The sequence below is a fragment of the Oncorhynchus nerka genome, linkage group LG9b (genome assembly GCF_034236695.1).
Source record: "Oncorhynchus nerka isolate Pitt River linkage group LG9b, Oner_Uvic_2.0, whole genome shotgun sequence".
Taxonomy (NCBI): domain Eukaryota; kingdom Metazoa; phylum Chordata; class Actinopteri; order Salmoniformes; family Salmonidae; genus Oncorhynchus; species Oncorhynchus nerka.
Window position 1 is genome coordinate 28,233,713 of NC_088424.1, and position 21,719 is coordinate 28,255,431.

The 21,719-nt window shown below is 46.2% G+C and overlaps 1 protein-coding gene across 1 annotated transcript in view; it reads right to left on the reverse strand.

Annotated features, from left to right (window-relative positions):
• The window catches only part of LOC115114545 (voltage-dependent R-type calcium channel subunit alpha-1E-like), a 70,975-nt gene extending 49,490 nt beyond the window's left edge, over window positions 1-21,485 (reverse strand). The window contains exons 1-3 of the mRNA XM_065013610.1: window positions 21,223-21,485; window positions 19,359-19,464; window positions 12,273-12,412 (exon numbers count right to left, since the gene is read on the reverse strand). Of these exons, the coding sequence (XP_064869682.1) occupies window positions 12,273-12,412; window positions 19,359-19,464; window positions 21,223-21,485 (509 nt within the window). The remainder of the gene's footprint in view (window positions 1-12,272; window positions 12,413-19,358; window positions 19,465-21,222) is intronic.
• Window positions 21,486-21,719: the final 234 nt, after the last annotated feature.

Sequence of the window (21,719 nt, forward strand, 5' to 3'; positions counted from 1 at the left end):
AGAATGTTCAGAACACTCTTAGAACAAAGGGTTCCAAAAAAGTTATTCGGCTAGCCCCATTGGAGAAACGTTTTTGGTTACAGGAAGGACCCTTTTTTGGTTCCAGGTAGAACCCTTTTGGATACTATGTAGAACCCTTTCCATAGAGGGTTCTACAAGAAACCCAAAAGGGTTCTACTTGGAACCAAAAAGGTTCTTCAAAGTGTTCTTCTATGGGGACAGCCGAAGAACCCTTTAAGGTTCTAGATAGCATCTTTTTTTCTAAGAGTGTAGTTGTTAATGTAATGGATAGATATGAATAGCAGGGCCAGATTTCAGGATTTTTTTTATGCTGTTTCTGTGATGGTTTGTCGTTGTTTGTTCTTGTTACACTGAGTGGCTGCTCTACCTTCCCGGTCACCTCATAGTGTTACACTGAGTGGCTGCTCTACCTTCCCGGTCGCCTCATAGTGTAACACTGAGTGGCTGCTCTACCTTCCCTGTCGCCTCATAGTGTAACACTGAGTGGCTGCTCTACCTTCCCGGTCGCCTCATAGTGTTACACTGAGTGGCTGCTCTACCTTCCCGGTCGCCTCATAGTGTAACACTGAGTGGCTGCTCTACCTTCCCGGTCGCCTCATAGTGTAATACTGAGTGGCTGCTCTACCTTCCCGGTCGCCTCATCGTGTAATACTGAGTGGCTGCTCTACCTTCCCGGTCACCTCATAGTGTAACACTGAGTGGCTGCTCTACCTTCCCGGGCGCCTCATAGTGTAATACTGAGTGGCTGCTCTACCTTCCCGGTCGCCTCATAGTGTAACACTGAGTGGCTGCTCTACCTTCCCGGTCGCCTCATAGTGTAATACTGAGTGGCTGCCTCTACCTTCCCCCGGTCGCCTCATAGTGTAACACTGAGTGGCTGCTCTACCTTCCCGGTCGCCTCATAGTGTAATACTGAGTGGCTGCTCTACCTTCCCGGTCGCCTCATAGTGTAATACTGAGTGGCTGCTCTACCTTCCCGGTCGCCTCATAGTGTAATACTGAGTGGCTGCTCTACCTTCCCGGTCGCCTCATAGTGTAATACTGAGTGGCTGCTCTACCTTCCCGGTCGCCTCATAGTGTTACACTGAGTGGCTGCTCTACCTTCCCGGTCTCCTCATAGTGTTACACTGAGTGGCTGCTCTACCTTCCCGGTCTCCTCATAGTGTTACACTGAGTGGCTGCTCTACCTTCCCGGTCTCCTCATAGTGTTACACTGAGTGGCTGCTCTACCTTCCCGGTCTCCTCATAGTGTTACACTGAGTGGCTGCTCTACCTTCCCGGTCTCCTCATAGTGTTACACTGAGTGGCTGCTCTACCTTCCCGGTCGCCTCATAGTGTTACACTGAGTGGCTGCTCTACCTTCCCGGTCGCCTCATAGTGTTACACTGAGTGGCTGCTCTACCTTCCCGGTCTCCTCATAGTGTTACACTGAGTGGCTGCTGATGTGGCTGCTCTACCTTCCCGGTCTCCTCATAGTGTTACACTGAGTGGCTGCTCTACCTTCCCGGTCTCTCTCCTCATAGTGTAACACTGAGTGGCTGGTCTCCTCATAGTGTAATACTGATTGGCTGCTCTACCTTCCCGGTCGCCTCATAGTGTTACACTGAGTGGCTGCTCTACCTTCCCGGTCGCCTCATAGTGTAACACTGAGTGGCTGCTCTACCTTCCCGGTCGCCTCATAGTGTAACACTGAGTGGCTGCTCTACCTTCCCGGTCGCCTCATTCCCTGTCGCCTCAGTGTAACACTGAGTGGCTGCTCTACCTTCCACTGGTCGCTCATAGTGTTACACTGAGTGGCTGCTCTACCTTCCCGGTCGCCTCATAGTGTAACACTGAGTGGCTGCTCTACCTTCCCGGTCGCCTCACTGAGTGGCTGCTCTACCTTCCCGGTCGCCTCATCGTGTAATACTGAGTGGCTGCTCTACCTTCCCGGTCACCTCATAGTGTAACACTGAGTGGCTGCTCTACCTTCCCGGGCGCCTCATAGTGTAACACTGAGTGGCTGCTCTACCTTCCCGGTCACCTCATAGTGTTACACTGAGTGGCTGCTCTACCTTCCCGGTAACACTGAGTGGCCTCACCTTCCCTGTGTTAACACTGAGTGGCTGCTCTACCTTCCCGGTCGCCTCATAGTGTTACACTGAGTGGCTGCTCTACCTTCCCGGTCGCCTCATAGTGTAACACTGAGTGGCTGCTCTACCTTCCCGGTCGCCTCATAGTGTAATACTGAGTGGCTGCTCTACCTTCCCGGTCGCCTCATCGTGTAATACTGAGTGGCTGCTCTACCTTCCCGGTCACCTCATAGTGTAACACTGAGTGGCTGCTCTACCTTCCCGGGCGCCTCATAGTGTAACACTGAGTGGCTGCTCTACCTTCCCGGTCGCCTCATAGTGTTATACTGAGTGGCTGCTCTACCTTCCCGGTCGCCTCATAGTGTAACACTGAGTGGCTGCTCTACCTTCCCGGTCGCCTCACAGTGTAATACTGAGTGGCTGCTCTACCTTCCCGGTCGCCTCATAGTGTAACACTGAGTGGCTGCTCTACCTTCCCGGTCGCCTCATAGTGTAATACTGAGTGGCTGCTCTACCTTCCCGGTCGCCTCATAGTGTAATACTGAGTGGCTGCTCTACCTTCCCGGTCGCCTCATAGTGTTACACTGAGTGGCTGCTCTACCTTCCCGGTCTCCTCATAGTGTAATACTGATTGGCTGCTCTACCTTCCCGGTCGCCTCATAGTGTTACACTGAGTGGCTGCTCTACCTTCCCGGTCTCCTCATAGTGTTACACTGAGTGGCTGCTCTACCTTCCCGGTCTCCTTCACTGGTGGCTGCTCTACCTTCCCGGTCTCCTCATAGTGTTACACTGAGTGGCTGCTCTACCTTCCCGGTCTCCTCATAGTGTTACACTGAGTGGCTGCTCTACCTTCCCGGTCGCCTCATAGTGTTACACTGAGTGGCTGCTCTACCTTCCCGGTCTCCTCATAGTGTTACACTGAGTGGCTGCTCTACCTTCCCGGTCTCCTCATAGTGTTACACTGAGTGGCTGCTCTACCTTCCCGGTCTCCTCATAGTGTAACACTGAGTGGCTGCTCTAACTTCCCGGTCTCCTCATAGTGTAACACTGAGTGGCTACTCTACCTTCCCGGTCTCCTCATAGTGTAACACTGAGTGGCTACTCTACCTTCCCGGTCTCCTCATAGTGTAACAAGCTACCTTCCCGGTCTCCTCATAGTGGCTGCTCTCTACCTTCCCGGTCTCCTCATAGTGTAACACTGAGTGGCTGCTCTACCTTCCCGGTCTCCTCATAGTGTTACACTGGTGGCTGCTCTACCTTCCCGGTCTCCTCATAGTGTAACACTGAGTGGCTGCTCTAACTTCCCGGTCTCCTCATAGTGTAACACTGAGTGGCTACTCTACCTTCCCGGTCTCCTCATAGTGTAACACTGAGTGGCTACTCTACCTTCCCGGTCTCCTCATAGTGTAACACTGAGTGGCTACTCTACCTTCCCGGTCTCCTCATAGTGTAACACTGAGTGGCTACTCTACCTTCCCGGTCTCCTCATAGTGTAACACTGAGTGGCTGCTCTACCTTCCCGGTCTCCTCATAGTGTAACACTGAGTGGCTGCTCTACCTTCCCGGTCTCCTCATAGTGTTACACTGAGTGGCTGCTCTACCTTCCCGGTCTCCTCATAGTGTTACACTGAGTGGCTGCTCTACCTTCCCGGTCTCCTCATAGTGTTACACTGTATTGTACTGAAACTGACTTTTAAGTGGTTGAATTCATTACATGAACAGAATGTGGCCTGCCGGCCTCTCCCACACACCTCCACCTACACAGAGAACAACCACTGAACAAAGGGAGGGAAATATAAGAAGAAAAAAAAGAGAAACTATTTGAACATCATGTTGCTGCCATTTTAAGAAGACTGCTTACAGCGAATGACAAAACATACAGAGGAGTCCTGTGTGTACGCCTATAGATGCCAGTACTAGTTTTAAGTGCATTATCTTCCATTTAATGTCATAAACATAACGTTTTATAAAACATTCCGAATGCTTCCATTGGGATTAGAATAGAATTTATCCATTATTAGTTACCGAATAAATAGCTGGGCCTGTGTTTTCACAACGACTACCCACATGGGACTATAAACCATTGTTTATACAGTTCAATTAGCTGTATGATTGCATGATTGGAAATGAGACCCCTACACACTCTCTCTTTTAAAACTCAAGGTTAACACCCATGGTGAGTACAAGTACTTCTAATGCAATATAACATGTCAATTCATTTCTTGAGTTCACTATCAAGGGCACAATAGGATTATGTGACTGAATGATGCACGATTGATTGGTTGAGTGATTATTTGGTTAATTTATTAATTGGTTGAGTGATTAACTTGTTAATTGATTGATTTAGGTGATAACTGCTGTAGAAAAAAAGGCATTTCTGTATACAGACTGAGAAGGAAAATGAAGGGGAACTAAGAGCTGGACTGAATATATGCTGAGGAGCACACACACACACACACACACACACACACACACACACACACACACACACACACACACACACGCACACACGCACACACGCACACACAAACACACGCAAAGTATGGAGTAGCTGTCTCTGTGCCAGATGGCTAATGAATCATTCAGAACACCCACCCAAATATATTATGTATTACAGCTAAGTGTCACACACACTCTCCAACAGGGACAGCAGAGAGGGGCACAAGGGGCAGGGGGCGAAGGGTGGAGGACAGGCTGGCGGGTGAGGGGAGCAGGGACGATGAGCTGCTCTGACACATACAGTAGAGAGAGAGAGGGGTGAGGGGAGCAGGGATGATGAGCTGGTCTGACACATAGAGTAGAGAGAGAGAGGGGTGAGGGGAGCAGGGGTGATGAGCTGCTCTGACACATACAGTAGAGAGAGAGGGGTGAGGGGAGCAGGGATGATGAGCTGCTCTGACACATACAGTAGAGAGAGAGAGAGAGGGGTGAGGGGAGCAGGGATGATGAGCTGCTCTGACACATACAGTAGAGAGAGAGAGGGGTGAGGGGAGCAGGGGTGATGAGCTGGTCTGACACATACAGTAGAGAGGGGTGAGGGGAGCAGGGATGATGAGCTGGTCTGACACATACAGTAGAGAGAGAGAGAGAGGGGTGAGGGGAGCAGGGATGATGAGCAGGTCTGACACATACAGTAGAGAGAGAGAGAGGGTTGAGGGGAGCAGGGATGATGAGCTGGTCTGACACATACAGTAGAGAGAGAGGGGTGAGGGGATCAGGGACGATGAGCTGCTCTGACACACAGTAGAGAGAGAGAGAGAGGGTTGAGGGGAGCAGGGATGATGAGCTGGTCTGACACATAGAGTAGAGAGAGAGGGGTGAGGGGAGCAGGGATGATGAGCTGCTCTGACACATAGAGTAGAGAGAGAGGGGTGAGGGGAGCAGGGATGATGAGCTGCTCTGACACATACAGTAGAGAGAGAGGGGTGAGGGGAGCAGGGATGATGAGCTGCTCTGACACATACAGTAGAGAGAGAGGGGTGAGGGGAGCAGGGATGATTAGCTGCTCTGACACATACAGTAGAGAGAGAGAGAGGGGTGAGGGGAGCAGGGATGATAAGCTGCTCTGACACATACAGTAGAGAGAGAGGGGTGAGGGGAGCAGGGATGATGAGCTGCTCTGACACATACAGTAGAGAGAGAGGGGTGAGGGGAGCAGGGATGATGAGCTGCTCTGACACATACAGTAGAGAGAGAGAGAGGGGTGAGGGGAGCAGGGATGATGAGCTGCTCTGACACATACAGTAGGAGAGAGAGGGGTGAGGGGAGCAGGGATGATGAGCTGCTCTGACACATACAGTAGAGAGAGAGAGAGGGGTGAGGGGAGCAGGGATGATGAGCTGCTCTGACACATACAGTAGAGAGAGAGAGGGGGTGAGGGGAGCAGGGATGATGAGCTGCTCTGACACATACAGTAGAGAGAGAGGGGTGAGGGGAGCAGGGATGATGAGCTGCTCTGACACATAGAGTAGAGAGAGAGAGAGGGGTGAGGGGAGCAGGGATGATGAGCTGCTCTGACACATAGAGTAGAGAGAGAGGGGTGAGGGGAGCAGGGACGATGAGCTGCTCTGACACATAGAGTAGAGAGAGAGAGAGGGGTGAGGGGAGCAGGGATGATGAGCTGCTCTGACACAGAGTAGAGAGAGAGGGGTGAGGGGAGCAGGGACGATGAGCTGCTCTGACACATAGCGTAGAGAGAGAGAGGTGAGGGGAGCAGGGATGATGAGCTGCTCTGACACAGAGTAGAGAGAGAGAGAGGGTTGAGGGGAGCAGGGACGATGAGCTGCTCTGACACATAGAGTAGAGAGAGAGGGGTGAGGGGAGCAGGGATGATGAGCTGCTCTGACACATAGAGTAGAGAGAGAGGGGTGAGGGGAGCAGGGATGATGAGCTGCTCTGACACAGACAGTAGAGAGAGGGGGTGAGGGGAGCAGGGGTGATGAGCTGCTCTGACACATAGAGTAGAGAGAGAGAGGTGAGGGGAGCAGGGATGATGAGCTGCTCTGACACAGAGTAGAGAGAGAGGGGTGAGGGGAGCAGGGACGATGAGCTGCTCTGACACATAGAGTAGAGAGAGAGGGGTGAGTGGAGCAAGGATGATGAGCTGCTCTGACACATACAGTAGAGAGAGAGAGGGGTGAGGGGAGCAGGGATGATGAGCTGGTCTGACACATACAGTAGAGAGAGAGAGAGGGGTGAGAGGAGCAGGGACGATGAGCTGCTCTGACACATACAGTAGAGAGAGAGAGAGAGGGGTGAGTGGAGCAGGGATGATGAGCTGCTCTGACACATACAGTAGAGAGAGAGAGGGGTGAGTGGAGCAGGGATGATGAGCTGCTCTGACACATAGAGTAGAGAGAGAGAGGTGAGGGGAGCAGGGATGATGAGCTGCTCTGACACAGAGTAGAGAGAGAGGGGTGAGGGGAGCAGGGACGATGAGCTGCTCTGACACATAGAGTAGAGAGAGAGGGGTGAGTGGAGCAAGGATGATGAGCTGCTCTGACACATACAGTAGAGAGAGAGAGAGGGTTGAGGGGAGCAGGGATGATGAGCTGGTCTGACACATACAGTAGAGAGAGAGAGAGGGGTGAGAGGAGCAGGGACGATGAGCTGCTCTGACACATACAGTAGAGAGAGAGAGAGAGGGGTGAGTGGAGCAGGGATGATGAGCTGCTCTGACACATACAGTAGAGAGAGAGAGGGGTGAGTGGAGCAGGGATGATGAGCTGCTCTGACACATAGAGTAGAGAGAGAGGGGTGAGGGGAGCAGGGATGATGAGCTGCTCTGACACATACAGTAGAGAGAGAGGGGTGAGGGGAGCAGGGATAATGAGCTGCTCTGACACATACAGTAGAGAGAGAGAGGGGTGAGGGGAGCAGGGATGATGAGCTGGTCTGACATACAGTAGAGAGAGAGAGAGGGTTGAGGGGAGCAGGGATGATGAGCTGGTCTGACACATAGAGTAGAGAGAGAGGGGTGAGGGGAGCAGGTATGATGAGCTGCTCTGACACATACAGTAGAGAGAGAGGGGTGAGGGGAGCAGGGATGATGAGCTGCTCTGACACATAGAGTAGAGAGAGAGGGGTGAGGGGAGCAGGGATGATGAGCTGCTCTGACACAGAGTAGAGAGAGAGGGGTGAGGGGAGCAGGGATGATGAGCTGCTCTGACACATACAGTAGAGAGAGAGAGAGAGGGTTGAGGGGAGCAGGGATGATGAGCTGGTCTGACACATACAGGAGAGAGAGAGAGGGGTGAGAGGAGCAGGGACGATGAGCTGCTCTGACACATACAGTAGAGAGAGAGGGGTGAGGGGAGCAGGAACGATGAGCTGGTCTGACACATACAGTAGAGAGAGAGAGAGAGAGGGAGCTGCTGAGGGGAGCAGGGATGATGAGCTGGTCTGACACATACAGTAGAGAGAGAGAGAGGGTGATGAGGGGTGAGGGGAGCAGGGATGATGAGCTGGTCTGACACATACAGTAGAGTAGAGAGAGAGAGAGGGGTGAGGGGAGCAGGGACGATGAGCTGGTCTGACACATAGAGAGGGAGAGAGAGAGGGGTGAGGGGAGCAGGGATGATGAGCTGGTCTGACACATACAGTAGAGAGAGAGAGAGAGAGGGGTGAGGGGAGCAGGGACGATGAGCTGGTCTGACAGATACAGTAGAGAGAGAGAGAGAGAGGGGTGAGGGGAGCAGGGACGATGAGCTGGTCTGACACATACTGTAGAGAGAGAGGGGTCAGAAGCAAAAGAGCGTGAGAACATAACTCAATGATGCACCATTGATTGATTGATTGATTGATGAGTACTACATTGATTGGTGAGTAGTACAATAGGATGCAGTGTGGCAAAGAGGGTAGAGACATGGAGAGAAATGGACTTGTGACTAAAGGGTTGCATGTTCAAATCCATGAAACAGAAAACGCCTAAACATACATAGTACTGTATAAGTGCATAATATACTGTAGCTATCCAGTTCTACTAATACATAATTGGAGTACCGACATATGCAATACAATTGACCTGGCATACAAGTCTACCCTAATAAACCACATCCAATCCACCGGTACCAAACTTGTTGCCGGGGGAGTTACTGTAATTGAACATGTTCAGAATCCTAGTAAATCTGGGTTTTTCTACACACTCTCCTCATAAAAATGAAGAATTCTTAATTGAGCTCTTGAGTCCCTGTAGATGAGGCTCCAACAATTTCATTAATTTCAGACGGAATGAAAAGCCGCCAGCTACTGGCCCACTGGCCTTGTTTCATTTCCCATCGGCCACCGCCGTGACATGTGTGCTGTTCCTCTTATGTCTGACTTACTTCCTAGATGGCGGAGGGGAGGGGAGAAAGGGGGGGGGGGACATGCCTTCCACCAGAAAGTATGTCACATAAGTTCTTTTGGAACTTTTGGAGAAAGATTATTGGGAAAAATATGTGTTTGACCATATACATATTTCACAGTAAACAAACTAACAACTGACTGTCTGGTTTCCTATAAGGAATTTTATGAATAGTATTTAATTTTAGTCAAGTATGACAATTGAGTGACTTTTCTACCACTGTACTTAAGTACATTTAAAACCATATCATTTTAGTCAAGTAGTATTTTACTGGGTGACTTTCATATTTTAGTCATTTAGCGTGCACTTGGAAAGTATTCAGACCGCTTGACCTTTTCCACATTTTGTTACGTTACAGCCTTATTCCAACATTGATTAAATTAATTGTTAATTGTTTCTCATCAATCTAAACACAATACCCCATAATGACAGAGCAAAAACTGTTTTTTAGAAATTTAAGCAAATTTATAAAAAATCTCAAACTGAAATACCACATTTACATAAGTATTCGGACCCTTTACTCAGTAATTTGTTGAAGCACCTTTGGCAGTGATTACAGCCTCGAGTCTTCTTGGGTATGACTCTACAAGCTTGGCACAGCTGTATTTGGGAAGTTTCTCTCATTCTTCTCTGCAGATCCTCTCAAGTTCTGTCAGGTTGGATGGGGAGCGTCGCTGCACACCTATTTTCAGGTCTCTACAGAGATGTTCGATTAGGTTCAAGTCCGGGGTCTGGCATTCAGAGACGTGTCCCGAAGCCACTCCTGCGTTGTCTTAGCTGTGTGTTTAGGGTCATTGTCCTGTTGGAAGGTGAACCTTAGCCCCAGTCTGAGGTCCTGAGCACTCTGGAGCAGGTTTTCATCAAGGATCTCTCTGTACTTTTCTCCGTTCATCTTTCCCTTAATCCTGACTTAGTCTCCAGTCCCTGCTGCTGAAAAACATCCCCACAGCATGATGCTGCCACCACCTTGCTTCACCATAGGGATGGTGCCAGGTTTCCTCCAGACGTGATGCTTGGCATTCAGGCCAAAGAGTTCAATCTTGGTTTCATCAGACCAGAGAATCTTGTTTGTCATGGTCTGAGACCTTTAGGTGCTATTTGGCAAACTCCAAGTGGGCAGTCATGTGCCTTTTACTGAGGAGTGGCTTCCGTCTGGACACTCTAGAATAAAGGCATGATTGGTGGAGTGCTACAGAGATGGTTGTCCTTCTGGCAGGTTCTCCCATCTCCACAGAAGAACTCTGGAGCTCTGTCAGAGTTTCTCTGGGCAGCTAGCTCTAGCAACAGACTTGGTGGTTCCAAACTTCTTCCATTTAAGAATGATGGAGGTCACTGTTCTTGAGGACCTTCAATGCTGCAGAAATGTTTTGTTACCCTTCCCCAGATCTGTGCCTCGACACAATCCTGTCTCGGAGCTCTACGGATAATTCCTTCAACCTCATGGCTTGGTTTTTGCTCTGACATGCACTGTCAACTGTGGGACCTTATATAGACAGGTGTGTGCCTTTCCAAATCATGTCCAATCAACAGAATTTAACACAGGTGGACTCCAATCAAGTTGTAGAAACATTTCAAGGATGATCAGTGGAAACAGGCTGAGATCAATGTGCAAAAATGTCCCAAAAACTGTTTTCGCTTTGTTATTAGGGGGTATTGTGTGTAGATTGATGAGGATGTTTTTTATTGAATGCATTTTAGAATAAGACTGTAATGTAACAAAATGTGGAAAAGGAGAAGGGATCTGAATACTTTCTGAATGCACTGTAGCAGATGATCAAATCCAGAGCGATTTACAGGAGCAATTAGGGTTAAGTGCCTTGCTCAAGGGCACATCGTCAGATTATTCACAGCTCAGTAGCTGAAACCACCAACCTTTCAGTTACTGGCTCATTGCTCTTAACTGCTTGTGTAGCTGAGTCCTTTTCTATTAAGGTATCTTTACTTTTTCTCAAGTATAACAATTCAGTATTTTATCCACCACGCTCACAATAATATGCAGTGCGCAGCATGCAATATACTGAACATGAGTAGCACTGAGTAGCAGGAAAAAGCATGACACATCTCTCATTTGAAATAGTGACACTTGTCAGGGGATGACGCATGGAACTGAAACAGCTCTGATTCACCCAGGTCCTGACCTGAGCTAGAGGTCCCCACAGGCACAGCGTATTAAAAACTCTCTCTCTCTCATACACACACAGACACACACAGATGACTACTCATGACACAATAAGAGTACAGCGTGGATGTTTTCTCTTTGACTCATTACTGGCTCAGACAAAAGGATGCACTATACGAACCCCTCTATAAACTACAGTATGTGACCATGCCAGACAGTTTGTCTGTCCTCGTAACACTTGAATCCAGGGACAGTACAGACATAGAGTGGCCTCTCTGACCTGCCGAGACCCCCCACTGATTATCGTGATTGAGTAACTGTAATATTTTGCACCGAGGCTGTTTCAGATTCTTCCATGTTTTGTAGACAGTTTGCGATGGGTATCTACTAAATGGTGATAGAACAGCTGTTGAGTTTGGGTCCTAAACGGTGTGTCAACGTGATGCAGGTCCTTTTATGTAAGTGCATTCAGCGAGAGAAAGTGGAGAGAAAGAGAGAGAGACGTGGGCGTTAGGGTGAGCTGTGACGTCAACATGCCAACAGCCATCTTCCCTGTATACTGTATGCTGTATGCTGCTTCCCGACATACAACAGAAAATACCAAATATGGATGCCAAAATTTTTTACTTAGAGCATTAGGAAGAAGTAAAGTGTTAGATAAACATAAAGCAGAAATGAACCCAATCTCTCTCTCTCTCTATGCTCTCTCTCTCTCTTTCTCACTACATTTACATGTAATTCACAGAGGCCCTGGGGGGCAAAACTAAACAGGTTTTCGACACGACAGCCAATCCACTTATCCACCCACCTATCTGCTGGCTGCATAGCCACACTGTGCAGGGGAAGCACACACTTCACCTTGTTATGTATAAGCACCTTTTTGTAATGATGAACAGCTATCTAACCAATCATTAATAGTAACTGCCTGACTGCAGAAGATAAGATCCATATGGATGTGTTTGCAAAAGGGTCCACAAGGAAAAACCACTGTGGACAAATGGCCACAGGTTTGAAGGTCACGCAGAGGAGACGTAAGAGGCCCGTGCTGTCCCTCACCAGCTGAGCTCCAAGAAAATGTTCCGACTAAGGCCTTGAGGCCAACACATTGGCACAAAATAAACAAGTGATATTTGTCCATCGTAAGTGTGCCAGAGCTTCTAGTCCAAAAGTCCCACATAAATGCATAGCAATCTACCTTTCACTAGTTGTAACTCACCCGCTGACCACCACGATGAAGTCCATGATATTCCATCCATTCCTCAGGTAGGAGCCTTTATGGAACACAAAGCCCAGGGCCACAAGCTTGATGCCAAACTCAAAACAGAAGATCCCAATGAAGTAAGGCTCAGTACACTCCTGTAGGGTGAAGATACAGTATGGATGCATTAGAACATCAGAGGGACACAAACCATATTGTACATTTACACAGGTATGTTTGTGAGGGTTTGCACCCATGAGAATGTGTAGCTTAATGCAGTGTTCAAGTGCTAGTCTGAACTAGGGAACTCTGACATTTCCGACTGGCTAACTCGTTGTAAAAAGATGATCCTGAGTTACCCACTTGGGAAGTATCCGAATAAACCAATCGGAAGCTCTACGCAAATACAGGTTTATTTATCGCTTTGGTACTATTTGCACAAGTATGTGGTACAATTTCACAACTCTTAGTACAAAACTCAAAACAGATCATCAAAAAGGCGGGTTTTTTTCAAAACTTTAAGCACATTTTCAATTAACGAAGTACAACACACAACATCCCACAGTAACTTTTTCACCTAAACAAATTAGTGTTTCATCTAGAAATACCTTTCATATAAAGTAATTGCCTTTCACAATGCAATGGTCACAATACTTTTCATATGATTCTCCTCTCATTTGTTAAAATACATTTGACCATCACTTAATCCAACTGTGGTTAATCATTTAACCGTTTGGTAAACCTATAGATTTTAAACTGGTTTGTCTACTATATATGGATTTTGAGAACTACAGAAATAATATGTGTTTGTTTGTAAAGTAGAAACATCTAAATGACATGTATGATACATGATAACCACACACAATGACTACTCGTTATTTTTTATTGACTTTACATAGTGGTCACCACCTTGGTCACCATGCAAAAGGGTGTGTGTAAACATGGAGCAGGATAGACAGAAAGGGGGAGGAAGAAATCAAAGAGCTCGTGGACAAGGGGCCCGTCAGAGAGGTGGACAAGGGGCCCGTCAGAGAGGTGGACAAGGAGCCCGTCAGAGAGGTGGACAAGGGGCCCGTCAGAGAGGTGGACAAGGGGCCCGTCAGAGAGGTGGACAAGGGGCCCGTCAGAGAGGTGGACAAGGGGCCCGTCAGAGAGGTGGGCATGGGCCACATCAAAGAGGTGGACATCAGAGAGGTGGACAAGGGGCCCGTCAGAGAGGTGGACATGGGGCCCGTCAGAGAGGTGGACAAGGGGCCCGTCAGAGAGGTGGGCATGGGGCCCGTCAGAGAGGTGGGCATGGGGCCCGTCAGAGAGGTGGACATGGGGCCCGTCAGAGAGGTGGACAAGGGGCCCGTCAGAGAGGTGGACAAGGGGCCCGTCAGAGAGGTGGGCATGGGCCACATCAAAGAGGTGGACATCAGAGAGGTGGACAAGGGGCCCGTCAGAGAGGTGGACAAGGGGCCCGTCAGAGAGGTGGGCATCAGAGAGAGGGAGGCAGGCGGCAGGGAACTGCTGTGTCTAATGAAGTCATGGCCATCGTCGTCGACGATGTGGTAAACAGAGGCTTTACCATGGCAGAGGCTGACAGATTAGTTCACCTCAATCTGAAAAGATCAACTGTCAATTTGATCAAGAGAACATTTCGCCAAGAAAACTGGCAAGTCTGCAGGATATTCACTATGCTTTACCTTTACATGTACAGTAAATTAAATATAGTAATGCATGTAAATTACCAAAACATATTGGTATTCTTAAGGTATGATCTATTGACAGTATACTCTGTTCTACCCTCAGAATTGACAGAAGAGCCCGTGGTGGTGGCCGTGGCAGTGTACTGACCGACCAGCAGGAGTGGACAGTGGTGGAAATGGTGAGGGCCAGGAATGACAATGACACACTGCTGTCCGAAAAAAAGCAGAACATTGAGGAGAAACGATGACACCTTTGCCAATGTGGCATTCATCAGCCTACCAACAATCTCCCTCCTTTAGAAGAGGCACCAGGTATCTATAAAACATATTTACCGGGTGCCTTTCGAGAGAAACAACGACCTGGTGAAAAAACTGCAGGCCGAGTATGTTCTGGTACAGCACTATATACTGTATTACTGTTACTATTTGATGCACATGCTACTTCACAATATCATATTGGAACTATTCTGTAAAAATAACTTGCCAAAATATATTTTTCGAGGGTGTTAGTGCTTGATCCTGCTGTGAACCATCACAGGTAAATCTTTGTTGATGAAGCGGGCTTCAACCTGGCCAGAACTCGGTGCCGTGGGTGGAACCTCTTCTGACAATTTTCTGTCAATTTTGTTGGCTAATGTAAGTGTATTGCCTAATGTGAAATCTGTGTAATCTACTGTCATTTATACTTCTAAGGGTGATTTGAAACATATATCTTGCATTGTTTGCTATTGGATTAACTTGTAGTTAAAAGTACTAAAAACTGTAAAAGATCATTATGTTGTGTTTTGGTGATTAAACGAATGTTCTCATTACATTTCACATTAAAGATATTTTCAATCAATGGTTGTGTGGTGAGAGATTTTTACAATCTAAAAGGATCCAGAGTGGCACAGCGGTCTAAGGCACTGCATCTTAGTGCAAGAGGCGTCACTACAGTCCCTGGTTTTGAATCCAGACTGTATCACATCTGGCCGTGATTGGGAGTCCCATAGGGCGGTGCACAATTGGCCCAGTGTCGTCCGGGTTTGGCCGGTGTAGGCTGTCATTGTAAATAAGAATTTGTTTTTAACTGACTTGCCTGGTTAACCAAAAATGGCAGGTTTTGAGTGAAAGACTGGCTGTGTGACTAGTTTGGAGTTTTTGTACTAAGAGTTGTGAAAATGTACCACATACTTGTGAAAATACCAAAGCCATCAAAAAAAACTGTAAGTTAGGTTCCGAGTTTCTGATAGCAAGTGAACGCGGCATATCACAGCCAACAGAAACCATAGGTCCGAATGGCAATTAGACTTGTTAACCTGGAAATGGGCCGCTAGGTATATTGTTCAAATCAAATCAAAGTGTATTTGTCACGTGTGCCGAATGCAACAGTGAAATGCTTACTTACAGGCTCTAACCAATAGTGCAATGGATGGATATTGTTTACTATGTGCAAGTAATGTGCATCCCAAATGGCACCCTATTCCCAATATATATATATATATATATATATATATATATATATATATATATATATGTACACCTTAGCCAAGTACATTTAAACTCAGTTTTTCACAATTCCTGACATTTAATCCTAGTAAAAATTCCCTGTCTTAGGTCAGTTAGGATCACCACTTTATTTTAAGAAGGTGAAATGTCAGAATAATAGTAGAGAGAATTATTCATTTCAGCTTTAATTTCCTTCATCACATTCCCAGTGGGTCAGAAGTTTACATTACACTCAATTAGTATTTGGAAGCATTGCCTTTAAATTGTTTAACTTGGGTCAAACATTTCGGGTAGCCTTCTACAAGCTTCCCACAATAAGTTGGGTAAATTTTGGCCCATTCCTCCTTACAGAGCTGGTGTAACTGAGTCAGGTTGTTAGGTCTCAGTCACGCCCTGACCGTAGAGAGTGTTTTATGTCTCTATTTTGGTTTGGTCAGGGTGTGATTTGGGTGGGCAGTCTATGTTCCATGTTCTATGATTTTCTATTTCTATGTGTTTGGCCGGGTGTGGTTCTCAATCAGAGGCAGCTGTCAATCGTTGTCTCTGATTGAGAACCATACTTAGGTAGCCTTTTCCCACCTGTGTTTTGTGGGTAATTATTTCTCTGTGTGTGTTTGTGGGCACCCAGGTTGGGTCACGGTCTTTGCTGTTTACCTGTTTGTTTTTTTGATTGTTTCGGTTTCACTTTCATTAAAAGATATGGAACTACATGCACGCTGCAACTTGGTTGATTTATGACAGGGAGTTTGAGGTTAGCGAGCGTGACAGCCTCCTTGCTCGCACACGCTTTTTCAGTTCTTCCCACACATTTTCTATAGGATTGAGGTCAGGGCTTTGTGATGGCCACTCTAATATCTTGACTTTGATATCCTTAAGCCAATTTGCCACAACTTTGGAAGTACAGTCGTGGCCAAAAGTTTTGAGAATGACACGAATATGAATTTTCACAAAGTTTGCTGCTTCAGTGTCTTTAGATATTTTTGTCAGATTACTATGGAAGTTACTATGGAATACTGATGTATAATTACAAGCATTTCAGAAGTGTCAAAGGCTTTTATTGACAATTACATGAAGTTGATGCAAAGAGTCAATATTTGCAGTGTTGACCCTTCTTTTTCAAGACCTCTGCAATCCGCCCTGGCATGCTGTCAATTAACTTCTGGGCCACATCCTGACTGATGGCAGCCCATTCTTGCATAATCAATGCTTGGATTTTGTCAGAATTTGTGGGGTTTTGTTTGTCCACCCACCTCTTGAGGATTGACCACAAGTTCTCAATGGGATTAAGGTCTGGGGAGTTTCCTGTCCATGGACCCAAAATATCAATGTTTAGTTCCCCGAGCCACTTAGTTATCACTTCTGCCTTACGGCGAGGTGCTCCATCATACTGGAAAAGGCATTGTTCATCACCAAACTGTTCCTGGATGGTTGGGAGAAGTTGCTCTCGGAGGATGTGTTGGTACCATTCTTTATTCATGGCTGTGTTCTTAGGCAAAATTGTGAGTGAGCCCACTCCCTTGGCTGAGAAGCAACCCCACACATGAATGGTCTCAGGATGCTTTACTGTGGACTCTGCAAAGGACTGATGGTAGCGCTCACCTTGTCTTCTCCGGACAAGTATTTTTCCGTATGCCCCAAACAATTAGAGAAACCCCAGTCCTCAGCAGTCCAATCCCTGTACCTTTTGCAGAATATCAGTCTGTCCCCAATGTTTTTCCTGGAGAGAAGTGGTTTATTTGCTGCCCTTCTCGATACCAGGCTATCCTCCAAAAGTCTTCGCCTAACTGTGCGTGCAGATGCACTCACACCTGCTTGCTGCCATTTCCGAGCAAGCTCTGTAGTGGTGTCCCCCCGATCCTACAGCTGAATCAACTTCAGGAGACGGTCCTGGCGCTTGCTGGACTTTCTTGGGCGCCCTGAAGCCTTCTTCACAACAATTGAACCGTTCTCCTTGATGTTCTTGATGATCCGATAAATGGTTGATTTAGGTGCAATCTTACTGGCAGCAATATCCTTGCCTATGAAGCCCATTTTGTGCAAAGCAATGATGACGGCACGTGTTTCCTTGCAAGTAACCATGATTGACAGAGGAAGAACAATGATTCCAAGCACCACCCTCCTTTTGAAGCTTCCAGTCTGTTATTTGAACTCAATCAGCATGACAGAGTGATCTCCAGCCTTGTCCTCGTCAACACTCACACTTGTGTTAACGAGAGAATCACTGACATGATGTCAGCTGGTCCTTTTGTGGCAGGGCTGGAGATAATTTTTGGGGGATTGTTTTTTGGGGATTCAGTTCATTTGCATGGCAAAGAGGGACTTTGCAATTAATTGCAATTCATCTGATCACTCTTCATAACATTCTGGAATATATGCAAACTGCCACCATACAAACTGAGGCAGCAGACTTTGTGAAAATTAATATTTGTGTCATTCTCAAAATCTTTGGCCACGACTGTATGCTTGGGGTCATTGTCCATTTGGAAGACCCATTTGCGACCAAGCTTTAACTTCCTGACTGATGTCTTGAGATGTGGCTTCAATATATCCACATAATTTTCCTGATGCCATCTATTTTGTGAAGTGAACCAGTCCCTCATGCCGCAAAGCACCCCCACAACATGATGCTGCCACCCCCATGATTCACGGTTGGGATGGTGTTCTTCGGCTTGCAAGCCTTCCCCTTTTTCCTCCAAACATAATGATGGTCATTCTGGCCAAACAGTTCTATTTTTGTTTCATAAACCAGAGGATATTTCTCCAAAAAGTACGATCTTTGACCCCATGTGCAGATGCAAACCGTAGTCTGGCATTTTTTATGGGGTTTTTGGAGCAGTGGCTTCTTCCTTGCTGAGCGGCCTTTCAGGTTATGTCGATATAGGACTTGTTTTTACTGTGGATATGGATACTTTTATACCCGTTTCCTCCAGCATCTTCACAAGGTCCTTTGCTGTTGTTCTGGGATTGATTTGCACTTTTCGCACCAAAGTACATTCAGCTCTAGGAGACTTCCTGAGCGGTATGACGGCTGCGTGGTCCCCTGGTGTTTATACTTGTGTACTATTGTTTGTACAGATGAACGTGGTACCTTCAGGCATTTGGAAATTGCTCCCAAGGATGAACCAGACTTGTGGAGGTCTACAAAAAATGTGTCTTTTTTCAGGTCTTGGCTGATTTCTTTTGATTTTCCCATGATGTTAAGCAGAGGCACTGAGTTTGAAGGTAGGCCTTGAAATACATCCACAGGTACACCTCCAATTGACTCAAATTATGTCAATTAGCCTATCAGAAGCTTCTAAAGCCATGACATAATTTTCTGGAATGTTCCAAGCTGTTTAAAGGCACAGACAACTTAGTGTATGTAAACTGACCCACTGGAATTGTGATACAGTGAATTATAAGTGAAATAATCCGTCTGTAAACAATTGTTGGAAAAATTACGCGTGACATACACAAAGTAATTTTCCTAACCGACTTGTCAAAACTATAGTTAGTTAATAAGAAATTTGTGGAGTGGTTGAAAAACAATAATGACTCCAACAAAAGTGTATGTAAACTTGCAACTTCAACTGTACCTTTTTAGTTATGCGATGAAAGGTTCTTTGAGTGAATTGAATCGTCCATGTTACATTTGACCACTTCAGACTGTACAAAACATCTTGTTCTCACTTTCTGCCTCAAGACATTATGGTACTTGCAGTTTTCAACCAATACAACAGAAAGGTGTAAATAGTTCTGTCATATGTATTGCAATAAAATACATAGACCTCACTTGTAAACTGTAATAATAAATTATTCTGTCTGGCTATGAATAAACTGTAAATGCTGTAACCCATTTAAGTTACAACACTATATAGTGAGTAGGGTACTATTTGAGATGGAGCCTAAATGCCTAATATTAAACGATCAAGGCCTGTGGTCTCACCAGTCTTTTGGCCATGGGGGTCTTGTCCTCCCCAGGAAGATGTTGCTCCAGGGCCAGGACGATGCAGTTGGCCGTGATGGTCGCCAGGATCACCCACTCAAACGGTGTAAGGGCCACAAGGTTAAGGACAGAGCTTTTTTACATTATTATATACAGTTCAAGACAATCGTGACAAACCAATGATAATGACAATGCTGATTATATTGGAATGGAAACTATTATATATACACTGAGTATACAAAACATTGCAACTCAATATTGGGAAGGTGTTCCTAATGTTTGCTATACTCATGTTATACAGAATGGCTGTGGATGTTGGTAGTTACAGTTAAATTAGAATTGTATGGATGGATTATCAGATGACGGATGGATGGACAATGGAATGGTTCAAATAGAGACTGGCATCAAAGCAGTCAGAGCTAATGTAGTATCCATGGCAACAACCTTTTACAGTAACATTTATCTGAGTGTGTTCAAAAGTCACTTTGGCCTGAGAGCCTCTTTCCCACAGGGCAACACTTCGAGGGACCTGTTTTATGTAAACTGTGATACCCACAGCTTTGCTGCTGCATCACTCTGTTAGTGTGTGTGTGTGTGTGTGTGTGTGTGTGTGTGTGTGTGTGTGTGTGTGTGTGTGTGTGTGTGTGTGTGTGTGTGTGTGCGTGAGAGACTGTGTTTGTCTTGGCTATCGTAAGAGGCTCCACATGAGACACTTTCTCCTTCATTATTAATTTCTAGCCTTGAGTGAAAATGGTGTCATTAACTCACTGAGGAGGGCTGTGACGGGGGCCTCTGGGAGCTACTGTGAATCACATTGATGAGTCTACATCATGTCGGCACGACTCAAACTAGTTAAAAATAGCCCATCTAAATAAGAAAATAATACTCCACAACAAAATAATATTCTTCAACAAAATAATACTCCACAACAAAATAATACTCCTCAACAAAATGATACTCCTCAATAAAGAATACCCTCCAGAGCCTTGACTCCCATTAGTCATTCACAGCCACTTGAATTAATATTCACCACCAACAACTAGACCTGGGTTCAAAAAGTATTGTTTTCTTTCAAATAAGTTTGATTGAACCTGCCTGGAAGTGCCAGGTCGGGACTTGCACTTTTGGGACTTTTCTATTAGTTACACACAAGCTCAAACAAGTGCAGAAAACTAAAGACAGTCTCACACTCACACTCGGCATGACTCCCTGTAAACCTGTAAAAATAAAGGTAAAAATATATATATATTTATAAAATATACAAAAAATACCTCCAACCAACTGTGTTCAGCTTGTCTTGACCACTCTGGTTGTACACCCACACAACAACTGGGATGGTGGTTAAATAACAGGAAGCAGCAGAGTGGCACAATGTTTGAGTATGATGATACATCTCTAACGAGCAGTCTATTGCATTATGGAATCAATGCATTATCTGTAGAGCACAATAAAGTATTAGTATAAGCATTATACCGTAAGTATAAGCATGACAAAACTCAGCTCTCTGTGGTCTTTGGTGGATATTGATAGACTTAGCATAGAAAAGGGCAACAACAAAAACGTGTATTTCTGACTAATAGACTGACTAATAGACAAATGTACCTCAAAAAAATGAAGAAAATAAAAAAGAAGAACAAACTGAAGGCCTACTATAACAGTCCAATCAAATCTAAAGAACTCAATTAAAAGTGACGACTGAGGACAGCCATTATAATATAGATACGGGCGCTGTCCATTGTGCTGATATGCACTACAGTCAAAGTAGCAGTTAGCAATACTTTTTAACAATGGACGGACAACACTAAACAAATCTTGAGTGCTGTGATAACGTGTGAGTGAGTATGTATAGTATAAGGAAGGATATGGCCATTCTATGATCCTCTTGGCGGTTTTCCGAATTAAATTGTCCTCGGCGAATATGAAGAGCGACCTGTTGACAGTGAGGCAGTTCTGCCGGTGGGGTATAGGGTTGTAGAGAGCCATGGTGCGCGCCCTCGCCGCTTTGGTTTGTTTTAGCGTCCCTGACCCTGTACCTGAAGCCGTGTCCCCGCCGTCCTCCCCGCGCTCCGGGTCCCCGGAGTCTCGGGAATCCATCGTCATCTGAACCTCATCTCCAAACCGAGCCATTCTATGGAGGGAAAAACGAGGATAAAACTTGCTATATGCTGTTGCCTTGGATATCAAAACAAATTAAAAATAAAATTTGTTGGTAGAGTAATAAAATATCCACTGACAGCCGACCTGATGAGGCGCAAAGAGCCCCCCCCCCAAAAAAAAAAGTTACATGCAATGTCATTCCATGCTGAAGTGAACTACAAAATGTACATTTCCTGTTGAGTTTTCATACTAATAATGTATAAC